This window comes from Scleropages formosus, chromosome 13 (assembly GCF_900964775.1).
Source record: "Scleropages formosus chromosome 13, fSclFor1.1, whole genome shotgun sequence".
Classification (NCBI taxonomy): Eukaryota; Metazoa; Chordata; class Actinopteri; order Osteoglossiformes; family Osteoglossidae; genus Scleropages; species Scleropages formosus.
Genome location: NC_041818.1, coordinates 29,305,946 through 29,319,412, shown reverse-complemented (window position 1 = coordinate 29,319,412; position 13,467 = coordinate 29,305,946). Strand labels below are relative to the sequence as shown.

General features: G+C 53.4%; 2 protein-coding genes across 3 annotated transcripts; both read left to right on the top strand.

The window, feature by feature from the left end:
* The first annotated feature begins 157 nt into the window (after positions 1-157).
* Positions 158-5,274, top strand: ppp1r35 (protein phosphatase 1, regulatory subunit 35). Of its 2 annotated transcripts, XM_018733222.2 has the most exons (6): positions 158-174; positions 706-952; positions 1,820-1,976; positions 2,779-2,997; positions 3,092-3,225; positions 3,368-5,274. In XM_018733222.2, exons 2-6 carry the CDS (start codon positions 725-727, stop codon positions 3,539-3,541), a joined length of 912 nt encoding a protein of 303 aa, XP_018588738.1. In that variant the 5' UTR covers positions 158-174; positions 706-724; the 3' UTR covers positions 3,542-5,274. The 2 variants fall into 2 exon arrangements, with proteins under 2 accessions (XP_018588738.1, XP_018588737.1); XM_018733221.2 differs by lacking the exon at positions 158-174 and having other exon boundaries at positions 342-952.
* Positions 4,287-8,702, top strand: LOC108922888 (growth hormone secretagogue receptor type 1). Its single transcript, XM_029257185.1, has 4 exons — positions 4,287-4,316; positions 7,534-7,734; positions 7,829-8,291; positions 8,380-8,702. The coding sequence occupies exons 2-4, from the start codon at positions 7,681-7,683 to the stop codon at positions 8,700-8,702; spliced, it is 840 nt and encodes a 279-aa protein (XP_029113018.1). The 5' UTR covers positions 4,287-4,316; positions 7,534-7,680.
* Positions 8,703-13,467: the final 4,765 nt, after the last annotated feature.

Here is a 13,467-nt window from a genome sequence, read left to right as displayed (position 1 = left end):
GGCAAAACGGCGAGCGGCTAGTAGTAGAGCGGTGGCGACGGCGGTAGGCTTTTGCCGCCCGGTGTCTCACTGGTGTTTTTCGTGGTGGAGCACGAGACGAGTCACGACACGTCAGACGAGTAGCAGTAGTCCGCACAGGAGCGGGACCCCCCCCAGTCACCAGTGACGCACTCTGTACGTGTAAACACTTTCTGGCACCACCTCGTGTCCCGAATCGAATCTGTCTGTCTGCAAATTTCCCCCCTGTTTGTAGCCATTGATTGCAGTTTTTCTTCTTGTGTTGTTTTTCGAAACGTTCAGTTCGTCGTGGTGTGTGTGTGTGTGTGTGTGTGTGTGTGTGTGTGTGTGTGTGTGTGTGGGGTGTGGGGGGGGGGGTCCGGGACTGCCTCACTCCCACCCGGTGTGACAGGAGGAGCCCTGCTGCTGCTGCTGTCTGCTCTCCATGATGATCTTCACACGCACAGTTCTGGGATCAGTCCTTCGACATGATGATGATGGGGCACTACTAGTCTCGAGGCCCTGTCCTTCACTCAGTCCTTTAGTGGTAGTTTAATGCAGCACAGGGTTTGTAAAAAGGAAAAAAAGTGCAAACGCCGGCTCGTTTCCGGTCCCGGTCGAGACCGGGTTGCGGAGCCGAGGTTTTGCCGTTCGCCACCTGGCGCCGATGACGACCGATGACGGCTAATGCCTTGTTAGCGTTTCCAGGCTGGCGCCGAGATCCGGGATGGCCGCAGCCCTTCGTCCCCCCGCTTGCGGTGACCCTGACGGTCAGGCATTTCCCCAGCCCTCCCCTGTCCCCTTGGGGTGTGACCACCCTGTGAGTCAGCCAGAGCTGGACCTATCTCTCACCCTGACACCCGAGAGACCTGTCCGGGAGGAGGGTCTCCCGCGATGGGTGGGACGGGGATGGGGACAGATGGGACACGGACAGAGGCGTAACTCTCGCAGTAAGGTAAAGATTTAACCATGGCTGCCGCATAAAGAGAGGTCAGTGGTCAGTTAGAAGGTTTTACTTCTTTTTCTATCTATTTGTGAGCCTCTCCTTTGAGGCAACCCTTCGATATCAGTTCTTATGGGGTTTGTGTGACTCTTTGATATTCATTTATTTTCACATTTATTCATTGGGTTGTTGGCTTGCAGTGCAGTGGTGTTTGGATCACTGAAATTGCCTTTACGTTTATTCATTAGACAGATACTTTTCTCCAGAGTGACGTGCGACTTGGTGAACAACAGATGCAGAGATACACACAAACAGTTCACAAGGTCTAGTCAGTGTGTCTCATGTCATTGTTTAGACTAGCTTACAGTACACAGGTAGCTCCATATGGAGTTGGTAAAGAGTTAAAAGACTAATATTAACAAGACCATTAGATGAGTGAGAAAAATTGATAGGAAACATGGAGGTAATTCCAACAGATAATGCAATGTAAATTCATGGAATAGGTAGGATATCCAGAGAGAAGTGAGTCTGAAAGGCAGGAGACCCATATTAAATGTAGAGAGAGAGAGAGATCCAGCAATTCTGAATGCGGGAGGGAGGTTATTCCTCCACGTTGAAGTTTGCAAACGTTTGCACTTTTGAGTTTTTGGACCTCTTCTGTGTGGTATTATCAACTAGGCAGAGGTGGAGGGCTCTAGCAGTCTGGTTGGGTTTTAGCAAGCAATCGTGTCTTGTAAATATCAGGGAGGAGATCTGTTGTTGGACTTAAATTTACATTTATTCATTTAGCAGCTGCTTTTCTCCAAGGCAACAATATGATGATACCGGTTGAAGAAAAATGTACAGGTGTTCATGAAAACCTCCTTGCTCTGCTTGCAGGTGCATTTTCACATCAGGCCCAAGTCGGGAGCCAGCGGGGGGAAATCGAGTGGAGCCTTGAGTGAGGAGCCACACGTCGTGGCTGTGGCTCCTGAGAAGTGCAGCCTATCGGGACGGACACAGACACTCTGCAGGAGTACTGCGGCAGACCTTGTGGGTGAGTGAGTCGTACAGTATCAAAGTCCGTCAGGATCACTAGCCGGTTAACCGGTTCAGTCGTTCTTATTTGCCTAAATCTTCTGTCGCTAACGTGGCTCTGTGCCCGACTCTCAGTAGCAAGTCTTCCTTATTGCTCTCTGTACTGTGAAACAGTAGATGTTGTATGTCATTCAGTGGTTTGCTGTTCTGTAACAGATACCAGAGGGTCAGAAGGATGGTGGCGATTTTCAAAGTTGTCAGCCTTGTACACACACATTGCGCTTTGACTCACTCTGGTCCACTGGTCCACCTCAGGTCGCTATGAGTGACACTCCCACTGAACGCGTAGGTCAGGTTAACGTAACACACTGCACGCAGCTCTGCAATGTACTCTTAATATTGTAGAAAACAGATGTGCCGTTAACGTGCATTTTGTTGCTATTGTATGGCACAGTGGCACAGCCAGTAGTGCTGCTGCCTGACACCGCCTGGGTGATGCGAGAGGACATGGGTTCCTGCTCAGTCTGTGTGGAGTTTGCATGTTCTCCCCATGTCTGTGTGGGTTTCCTCCGGGTGCTCTGGTTTCCTCCCATGCTCAAGACGTGCTGTTCAGGTTCCCTCACAGTGTGAGAATGACAGTGTGTTTCACTGATGTATGGATGAGTGACCCATTGTAAGTAGTGTATCTAGCAGTGTAAGTCACCTTGGTGAATAAGGTGTGTAGGTTGATAACACTACATAGAGTTTGTTGGAAATCGCTTTGGAGAAAAGCATCTGCTAAATAAATAAATGTAATTGTTGTGCATTGTTTGCCCTGATAGGTAAAAAGAATATGAAGAAGCCCGAGGACATGGTACCGACTGCCCTTCATGAGCAGCCTGACGCCCCAAGTGAGGGTGTGGCACTCAACACAACACTCGCCTTGAAGGCGGAACTTATGGATTTGGCTAAGAAGCAATTTGACCCCAGGAAGGCGGTGCAGCAGCAGCTGAAGTTATCCACACACACAAGGAACCACATCAGCAGCCGTGCTACTGAAGGTGGGTGGCGAAGTGGCTGGAATGTCAAAGTGGCAGTTTTTTTTGTTTTTTTTTTTTTTTGCGTGTGTGTGACATCTCCCTGCATCTCGCTTAGGAGTCAACATCCCACGCTCTCAGCAGCTCTATCAGGAACTCATCAGCATCAGTGTGTCTGAGGATCAGCTGATCAGTCAGGCTCTTCATGATAGGCTCGTGTTGGTGCCGCCCTCCTGTTCCCATGGGAACAAGGTCTGTTCTTTTATACCTATGGTTTGTCTTCGTTAACTGTGACAGTGTTCAGTACAGCAGTGTTTTACTGTTTCCAGAGTGTATGTGGAATAGTAAATAACATGTTAATATCACAGCTCCTCTTTCTTGTGCGTCATGCCAGGAGCCGCCAGCAGAGGGCCCCAACCTCCTGGCCTTCTACAGTCCTGGAGAACTGCTCCGCGAAACCCCGTTTCTGCCAGGGGACGAGCTGAAGCTGCCACGGCCGCACCCTGTTCCACACCCTTCCCAGGCAACATTTGACCTCTACCACAGACAGAGACAGTGGGAGGCATGATACCAGATCATCTGAGGACATTAGATGGACAGTGTGAGACAGTTGACCTAGACCTTTACAAGTTCAAGTTTGTGAGGAATGATCCTTCTTCTCTCTGGCTCGTCGTCCTTTGATATGTACATATCAGTGCTGTCACTAGTGCACCTGGATGTTTGCACTGATGGTCGAAGTGTGTTGAACCATCCTTTCTGAAGCTACACTGCTGGCACGAGGCCAGCACCGCAGTATCCACCTCGGCAAGCAGCTCAGGGCCCAGCAGGGAATTCGGAGTTGTTCTCTTGCACTGCTGACATGTTGAGTCCCCCGAGTGTGAGCTTTTACCAGTGACATGAACACAACTGTAGATCCACTTTCCACTGTTTTTTTTGGTGTTCCTTCACTCAGAACAGATGAGTTGAGATTTCTCTAGTTTCCTCTAAGTGTGAGCGTTGTACACCGCTGAGTGTGTATGCATGCTATTTTATTGAAACATATTGAATAAACAGTTACTTTTCTCAACTGAATCCCTGGAGAGAACGGGTTCTACACAGGTGTTCCCATATACGGGTCACGTTCTCCGTGAGGGACGCTGACTGAAAAACTGCTCACTAGAGGTTCAGGTGTTTTGGTTCATTCTGTTTTACGAACACACTGACTTGATGTGTAGCGTGCTAATATTTCTGTGGTTTGACTGCAGTACAGGCACGCTCATGTAGGATGAGCGCTGAGGAGAGGAAGGTGACTCTAGTCGACCGGAGAGCGTGCAACACTGCGAGGAGCACTGTCTCAGTGTAATGTCCAGCTCTGAATTTAGACTGAAACCCGTTGAGGAGATCATTCTGCGTGAGGAATGCAGATAATTGATCACAGACAGTTAACCGTTCCAGAGTTTTTTTGACAGGGTGACATAATGAGCCATCGACTCAAGAGAAAGGTTTTGCGTGAGAACGCATCGACTCGTTGCTTGACACTTTTCTCCACAGCAAATTACAATGTTAAGCCACCTAGAATTGATGTACCCTTTCATAGAGGTGGGTAATTTTACTAGAGCAATTTAGGGAAAGTGCTTTTCTTAAGGCTACTGCAGCAGTAAGTAAGACTTGAACCACCTCTCTTTAGATCCATAGGCAGTAGCGCTAACCACTACACCACCTGCCCAACTAATCCCTGTGCCTTGGTGATGTTGAGCACCATGCAATTCAGCAGCTACCCCCCCACCCCCGCCCCCGCATGTGGCTTTTCTCGTGCGTCTCAGTTCTCTTGTAGCCGTGTGCCGCATACAGGCTTCTGTCACAATGTAACTTCATCATAATGTGAAAACAGCCGTCTGTTGAAAAATGTTTTCGCTTAAGGAGTTGTCGTTTCAAAAAAGTACAAAAAGATGTTGAGAAGCCCAAGGAAAGCATTTCCTCTGTGTCAAAGTTCGTCGTTACTAGTTGCTCATCTAGGACTAATAAGTAAAGTGACTGTAGCATGCTGGGGCGGGCTAAGGGCAAGGCAGAGCCGGGGGGTGGAGCAATGACACCGGAGCCTAAGCAGGTCCTCTATTTCTTCCCTCGGGCGGACCAGCGAGAGTGAGCGTGAAGCCTAGACGCCGGAGACAAAGCTGGAGCACCAGGAAGCCCGAGCACCTCACCCATCCCAATCCCGCACCCGGAGCGCCACCCCTCGACACCAGTTTTCTGTGCCCCCTTTCCCCCCCTGTCCCTCTGTCCACTGAGACACCTGCCCGTTAATAAACCCCTCCTCACGAACATCGCACGTGACTGTCTCGGCCTCCTTTTGTTACAGTGACTTACTGTGATTCACCACTTTATACAGCAGAATAATTTCTACTTTGTTAATGTGGGGTAAACAAACAGCAGCGGGTGGTGTTCGAAGCGGTGTCCTTCAAGTGCGAGGCAGCAGCTCAAAGTCCTGTACCAGCTGCACCTTGTGGTATCGCACATAGAATTCTCTTGAAAGGCAGCATCATTACAAATAACTATGTTTTGACTTGCTTTCCATTTATTGCACGATACTTTATGAATTTTGATATGGCAGTCATTGCAGTGTTTGCGTTACAACAGCTGTCTTGTTTGGAAAGTGCTTGTAAAAAGATGAGTGACAAGCAAAGAAACTTACAGTAAATATTCATATGTGTTAGAGGGAAAATAATACAACAGGATAGAACTAAAATAACAGTAATAGTAACAATTGAAAAATGTACAACAGTTATTTAAAAAAAAAAAAAAAAACAGAATCCATCCTTTACCAATAAGTGTTTGTCCATGGCAGGGCTGCTGTGGTCCAGAGCCTATCTAGGAAGCATCGGGTGTGCAGCAGGGTACATGCAGGATGAGACGGGACGGCAGTCCATCGCAGAGCAGCTAGACACAAACGTAGAAGAACGAGCTGTTAGGAATCGCCAGTTTGCCTGGAACACACATCTTTGGACTGTGGGAGGAAACCAGAGCACCTAGAACAGAGCCACGTGGACACGGAAGAAAATGCAAACTCTACACGAGCCGAACTCGGTTCGGACCGGCGTCCGAACCCAGAGACCGAGAGCTGCGAGACACGAGCTGCGCAACTGTGATGCCCGAGAACATCGGAGTAAAACAAAATAAAGAGGAAAAATCCAAGTAACGACAGTAAGACTAAGAGTTTGCTTCACAATAATCGTACGAACAGATTTTCAGGAAGGAAACGCTTATGTGAGGAAAGCCTCTGATGTCTGAGCCGGGTCCCATTGACCTCAGCGGGGGGGTGGGGAGGGGTTGAGGGGAGGGGCGGAAACCTCCGGGGTGCAGAGCCATTCGCCCTTCCCATCCTTGCTGGACCTCAGGGAGTTTTCATCTGAGATCATTTTGTGTAAAGACTGCAGATGCTCTGAAGAGGCGGCGAATCGCGGAGGGGAGCAGGAAGAGCAGGTGTCCTGAGGGCCACCTGAGGGCCACCCGAGGGCCACCTGAGGGCCTCGTGTGCAGGTAACAACCGCTCCTCCCTGCCTCAGCGCATGTGTCCTGTGAGTGGGCTCTAGAAACGTGGTAAATGACCGTGAGTGGGGAGTTAACGTGCGTGTCTCCACCGAGGTGTCGCATCACCGTTCCTGTAAGAGCGCGTCAGTGAGCGAGAAACGTGCCGAGAGCTCTTCTGTACCGAGGAGGAGCTTCGGCCCTGCGGCCGGTGCGCGCGCGCTCTTTTTACGCTCTCTTACGCTCTCTTACGCTCTCTCACACTTCACCCCGCGACCCGTCTCTACATCGTTCCCCGATTTGCGTCTCGTGGCTCTTGTACCATTTGCCCGCTGCGGTCCCTGTGTCACACTGTTTTTACACTGTTTCTGTGCGCAAGTGAGCGAGCAGCTCCTGTCTAGCTGTGCGCTGACAGGAACGCAGTCAGATGTTGTACCGCAGTAACATTCACGACTCGCCACGTTTACGCAGTCCGCGCTCTGAGCTGGAGCCTGAAACGAGACGGAAGCGGCACGGATGCGGAACCCGGCGCCGAAACTCGAAATCCAGAGAGCGGATTGATCCGTGAGCGGGAGGGACGACGTTTCTGTGAACGGACAGAATTTCTCTCATGAGTTTATGTTCCGGATCAACATTTGACTCTGTCGTCGTTGCTGCGAGGTACCACGAGACACACACACACGCGCGCGCTATTTGGTAAACGGCAGAGCAGAGCAGCGCCTCGAACCTGTGTCCAGAGCAGCCAAAGTGTCTCTTCATCTCGCCATGCACCGATGCGCAGGCCTGCGGCTTACAGACGAATGAAACCCTGGACACCGTATCCCATAGCGGTTCCTCCCACTTCCGGTGGTCTGTGGCTCAGGGTTCGAGTTGGTCCAGCCGAACGTCTTGTCTTCCCTTTTCAGGTGGCTTCTCTGCCGCTGCCCGCTCGCGCATCGTTTCCAGCAGCTTCCTCTTGCTCGTCCCGCACTGATGGAGCCGGCGGAGAGTGACAACGTGTCGGCGTGGGGCTGCGTCGGCGACTGCGCCAACGGCTCCGGGCCCGAGCAGCAGGAGACGCTCTTCAGCACGCCGGAGCTGCTGCTGGTGACGGCCGTCTGTGTGCTGCTGCTGGCGGTCGGGCTCGTGGGAAACACGCTGACCGTCCTGGTCGTGCGACTGCACCGCGACCTGCGCAGCACCACCTACCTGTACCTGTGCAGCATGGCCGTCTCGGACATCCTCATCCTGCTGCTGATGCCCGTTGACCTGTACAAGGTAACGTAAAGTACCGACCGCGTTGCTCCACCGCGCGCTGTCTCTCGTCGCGTCATCCTGTCCTCCCTCTCATGGCGTCCCTCGCTGGCCGTAGCTGTGGAGGTACCGGCCGTGGCTTCTGGGGGACGTCACCTGCAAGCTGTCGCAGTTCGTGAGCGAGGCGTGCACCTTCTCGAGCATCCTGCACATCACGGCGCTGAGCGTCGAGCGCTACCTGGCCGTGTGCTTCCCGCTGCGCGCCAAGGTGCTGGTGACGCACGCCAAGGTGAAGGGCCTCATCGGGCTGCTGTGGGCCGCGGCGCTGCTGAGCGCGGGCCCCGTGTTCGCCCTGGTGGGCGTCGAGGAGCTGGAGGACGGCGGCGGCAGCGAGTGCCGCTGCACGCAGTACGCCTTGAGCTCGGGGCTCCTGGGAGCCATGATGTGGCTCTCGAACCTCTACTTCCTGGTGCCGCTGTGCTGCCTGAGCCTGCTATACGGGCTCATCGCACGCAAGCTCTGGCACCGGCGGCACTGCGCCCACCGCGACCGCGCCAACCGGCAGACCGTCAAAATGCTCGGTGAGTCGGGGCAGGGTTGCGGGGCCGAGGGTGCCGGGCTCCGAGACGGGCTCCCCCGTCGCTGACGCGTCTCTCTCGTACTCCCCAGCGGTCATCGTCCTGGCCTTCGTGCTCTGCTGGCTGCCGTTCCACGTGGGTCGAACCCTCTTCTCCGTGTCGCTGAGCTCCAGCCCACACATGTACACCGTGAGCCAGTACTTCAACCTGGTGTCCTTCGTGCTCTTCTACCTGAGCGCCGCCATCAACCCCATCCTCTACAACACCATGTCCTCGCGTTACCGCCTGGCCGTGCGTGGCCTCCTGGGCCTCGCTGCGGGAGGGGCCGGCTCCCGGGGGGGTATACACCTGTCTGCTCGGCCCCGCGCCCCTCCCCCGACCCGCCAGCACTCGCAGTCCACCGCCAACCTGTGACGGATGTTTCCGCAGGGTTCCGCCGGAGTCGCTCCTCCCGCCCCGAGGAGCTCGGCTCCGGCTGCCTGGAGGACTTTGTGAGGAGACCCTGGAAGCTGAAAGATCTGCTGGAGATGCTTCGCCTGCGGCCAGGACACGCACTGTGTGTGTGCGTGCGTTGCGTGCGTTGCGTGCGTCTCCTGACCCGCTTGGCCCCGACCCTGACTCTCAGTGGGGTTTCCGGGATGAACCGTGAAGACCGGCGAGCGGCACCGCGAGGCCCCCGATCTCCCGGCACGGCACTCATCGCTCTCCTGTGCGCGCGGCAAGCTCTCGGCAGCCCCTGCCGGCAGCCTTCCCCTTTCTTCGGCGCGCTGTGTGAGGCGCCGAGGCTCGTCGAGGCTCTCCAGGAACATGCCAGCTGACCCAAATGGGACTAAATCGAACCTGACGCCACAAATCACTTTTACTGCGGCTGCTGCCACTTGTGCTCTTATTTGTTTCGCAGGAAGGATGAGAAACGGTCCACTGGCTGAGATATGTTGATGTGTTGCTGCACACCGGGTGACATAACGTGGTTATTCCTAATATGAAAGCTGAGCTTCAGCCAGGTGTGTTTGTGGGCGATCCGGTCGCCGCCGGTTTCAGCATTTCGCACCTCTCTGTCTTGAGCACCTTCACGGAGTTCGTGTGAATTACCGTCATTTATTGGGACTCGGGTCGGGGGGGTGCAGCGGCGCAGCGGGTTTGGCTGGGTCCTGCTCTCTGGTGAGTCTGGGGTTCGAGTCCCGCTTGGGGTGCCTTGGGGCGGACTGACGTCCCGTCCTGGGCGTGTCCCCTCCCTGTGTTGCCGGGTTAGGATCCAGCTCCCCACGACCCCGTATGGGACAAGCGGTTCAGACAATGTGTGTGTGTGTGTGTGTTTACTGGGACTGGAAGAGAGAAGAGAGAAGAGGGATAATGTCCACTAAAACTTTTCACACACACGGCCCTACTTCAAGGTAACTGGCACTGACACTGTGTTCTCTGGTTCTTTATCCCCTGTTTTAAATAAACGATCGACTTGTTACTTCCCTGAAAAGAGTCCACTTGACGTGACCATAACGATGAAGCCAAACTTGTCCTCTCGATATGTTGACAGAGACACACATTTCCTAGAATGGGTCAATATGATGCGGACAAACGGAGCTGCGCCGAAGGCAGTGAATCTCGCAGTGAAACTTTGTGTCTCCTCCCGACGACGTGACATTTTAAGGACGACAAGCTGTCCAATCGTTGGCCTCTTTTGGACAAGTGTGCGGCCGTTTGGACCAGGATGGAGCCGTTAACAAAGACAGCTGACTTGCAGCGACCGTTTGGGCCGCGTCTCAAACTGACCGTCGTGTGCGTGAAGAAAAGAGCCGACAGTCAGGGTAAAATCCCCGTAAATCTCGGTAAAGTCCCACGGTGGGAGGTTCCTGGCCACGTGCTGCCTTCCCTGCACCAGCAGAACATTTTGTACAATTCCAGCTGGACGTCTTTCTCCGCATTCTGTGTCCTCGCGCCGTATCCTGTCCGGCACGTTCCGCCGGCGGCCTGGACACGAGAAGACACGGCCCACGTCTGCAGTCCTCTGCGTGTCGTTCCTGGGGAGGGACGGACGGACGGACGGAGGGACGGCGGCACACCTGCGCCCCTCGACGTATGCTTCAGGACAGCGGCAGGTCGGCGTTGGCATGGCAACCACCGGGGCTGCCGGGAAAGCAAAGCAGGGTCGCAGCGGTGGCCCACGAGTCGTGCTGCGGCGGTGGGCAGCCTGTCCCCCCCGGGGGCGCGTGATGGAGAAGGGGCGAGCTGGGAGGGGCGGGCAGCTCAGCAGGGGCCCCCGGCCCGGTAATTGTCCCTCGGGGCCCCAGGCTCACGGTGGTTATTGTATCGCTCCATCAGGACGCGGCGCCGTGTGGCCAGGGAGTGATCGGGGCAGCCCCCCCGTGATTAGCGCTACCCCCCGTGGGCCGCCCTCTGCCACACATACCCCCCCCCGGTTGTCGGGGGCAGGCGGACACCATGTCCTCGTCCTCCTGCGTCTCTTTTTTGGAGGAGAGAGGAAACGAATGTGTTTGAAGCCAGTGAGTCCAGAGGGTTATTAAAAATGATACTGTCCACGTTTAGGGGACACACTCTCACACACTCTCACACACTCCTGCGCTCCATTCTCACAGGTGCGCTGCAGTGGGCCGCGCCGCGACTCCTCAGCTAGCGCCCCCACCCGGACGGCACTCGCCCAGGGCGCACAGGGATGTGTAAGGGTTAGAGTTGCTGCCCTGCTTTTGGACCCAGAGGTTGCAGGTTCTAATCCCAGCTCCACGGGTAGTACCCTTGAGTAAGGTATCTCGGGTTCCCTAAACAGCTCCCGCCATATAAAGGGGTAAATCACGGTAAGCGGCTTTTGACAAAAGAGTCCAGATGGAAGGAAAAATACTGATTTCGGAGTAACTCTGTGTCACGAGTGTGAACGCCGATGGGCCCTTTGCGCGCACACATGGTGCCCACACCGCTTTTGCCCACACACTGAATGCCGTGTCTCATTTACTACACGGACGTTACATTTGAGGTTAATGATGCAGAGTCTAATCTCTCACTGTCTCAGAGCAGAATTGCGTTTGTGGGCTTTTACCCCGGTAAACCATGAGCCCCTGGTACAGATGTGCTGGAAGCTCTTGTTTCTCTGTCATCTCCTTCCTTCTGTCATCAGTCATCTGTAGCTTCATTGCATTTGTGGTTCTTGATTTCTGCGTGGAGCCACGTTGTGCAGCCAGCTGCCAGCAGTTGTGACGAGAAGAAGCTCCATAATGTGATTGAGTGAGATTGTCTGGCGAGTCTTGGAACCCTGTGTGCGTGTGAGCGCATCAGTGTGTGCGGTGGACCTGCATCTCTCCATTACACTTGTAGTGACACACAGATTACAGTAAACAAAGTGCATCAGCAACAGACAAAGAGTTTTAGACATACACACACACACAGGACTGTGGACACACAGCTTGTGTATCTGACACCACCATGTTGCTGGTTCACATCCTGCCAGTAGCTCCTATACAAGTGCCATTCAAATAGCAAATACGTAGATATTCGTAGCAGATGGTGTTGGACTCGTTGATGGATCTGTCTGGAGATCGGGAGAGAAGTGGCTCTCAAAGAGATGGGTTCAAGTCCCTTCTTCAGTGCGGCAGGGATTCAGCAGCTCTGAGGGACACAGGGAGCTCATTCCACCACTTTGGGGACAGAACTGAGGACACAAGAACTGTTGATGTGGGACCACTGAGTGGTCAGAGGTGGAGGAGCTCACTGGTGATCAGATCCTCTTGTGTCATTCATTTTTTTCTGGATATACAGAATTTTTACCGCACTAATATGTTCATTTACCTCCTCACATTTATTAATTTAGCTGTTAGTTTTCTCCTAAGTGACTGACAGCAAGAGGGATTTGCCCATTTATAGAGCAGGGTAATTTTTACTGTATCGATTTGGGGTTAGTGCTTTGATGAGAGGGTTGGATTAGGAGTAACAATGACGGTCAGACGGGAAGTCATTGGCTCCAACCGCTGCCCCACCTGTTGTCCTCACTGTGCCACCCCACTCTGTCTCTGGATGACTTCAGCACCAGGCTCCTTGTGGACCCTTAATGCACTAGGAGACAAAGGAGACAACAGGAGACAAAAGGAGACAAAAGGAGAGCTGTGTGCACCTGCTTGTTTCATTACTGCTTGTTTTCCTGGAAGATCTCAGGTAAGGGTCCCTGTTTCTCACAGCTTCCTTCTCACCTTGGGTTGAATCCAGGGTGATGCAGCACAAGGACCCCACACACACACACACACACAGTCTGAACCGCTTGTCCCATACGGGGTCGCAGGGAGCCGGAGCCTAACCTGGCAACACGGGGCTCAAGGCTGGAGGGGGAGGGGACACACCCAGGAAGGGACGCCAGTCCATCACAAGGCACCCTAAGTGGGATTTGAAGCCCAGACCTGCCAGAGAGGAGGAGGACCCAGTCAAACCCACTGCACCACCGCACCCCCCAATAATAATAATAATAGTAATAATAATAATTGTGATGATAACAATAATGATGATGATATTATTATTGTTGTTGGTGGTGCTGGTGGTGTTGTAAGCATCGCGGCAGGACTCCAGCAAGATATCTTCTTAACCGTTCGCTCTTTCATCAGAGAATAAACATGGATATAAAAATCAACACTGAAAGACATTTTTCTGCTCTTGAAAAAGTCGCCCTGCAACAGATGATTTGACGGCGCAGCGCCCTCTCGTGTTCGTTCGTGGAACCGCAAAGACTCGCTGCACAGACACACACACTGCCTTGTGGGTAAATTAGCAGGAGGCCCACTAATGCTGGTTATACATGTATGTGTGATTCCACAGCAAACTGACATTTGCTCATTAACAGACACTTTTGTCCAAAGCAACTTCCAACGAACTCTATGTAGTGTTAATATCGGCCCACTCACCTTATTCACCGCGGTAACTTACACTGCTAGATACACTGCTTAGACTGGGTCACTCATCCATACATCAGTAGAACACACACACACTCTCTGGGGGAACCTGAACAGCATGTCTTTGGACTGTGGGAGGAAACCCACACAGAGAACATGCAAACTCCACGCAGACTGAGCGGGGACCGAACCCACGTCCTCTTGCACCTCCTTGGTGCTGTGAGATGGGAGCACAACTTGCTCTGGCACAGTGCCACCCGCCCCGCTACGCAACGCCGTAATACCACGTTACGTAC

Coding starts and splice junctions, on each gene's coding strand:
- ppp1r35 (XM_018733222.2), top strand. CDS start 725: ATGGCCGCAGCCCTTCGTCCCCCCGCTTGCGGTGACCCTGACGGTCAG. Junction 1,977..2,778: donor TACTGCGGCAGACCTTGTGG/GTGAGTGAGTCG, acceptor TTGCCCTGATAG/GTAAAAAGAATATGAAGAAG. Junction 3,226..3,367: donor CCTGTTCCCATGGGAACAAG/GTCTGTTCTTTT, acceptor GCGTCATGCCAG/GAGCCGCCAGCAGAGGGCCC.
- LOC108922888 (XM_029257185.1), top strand. CDS start 7,681: ATGGCCGTCTCGGACATCCTCATCCTGCTGCTGATGCCCGTTGACCTG. Junction 7,735..7,828: donor TGCCCGTTGACCTGTACAAG/GTAACGTAAAGT, acceptor CGCTGGCCGTAG/CTGTGGAGGTACCGGCCGTG. Junction 8,292..8,379: donor GCAGACCGTCAAAATGCTCG/GTGAGTCGGGGC, acceptor CGTACTCCCCAG/CGGTCATCGTCCTGGCCTTC.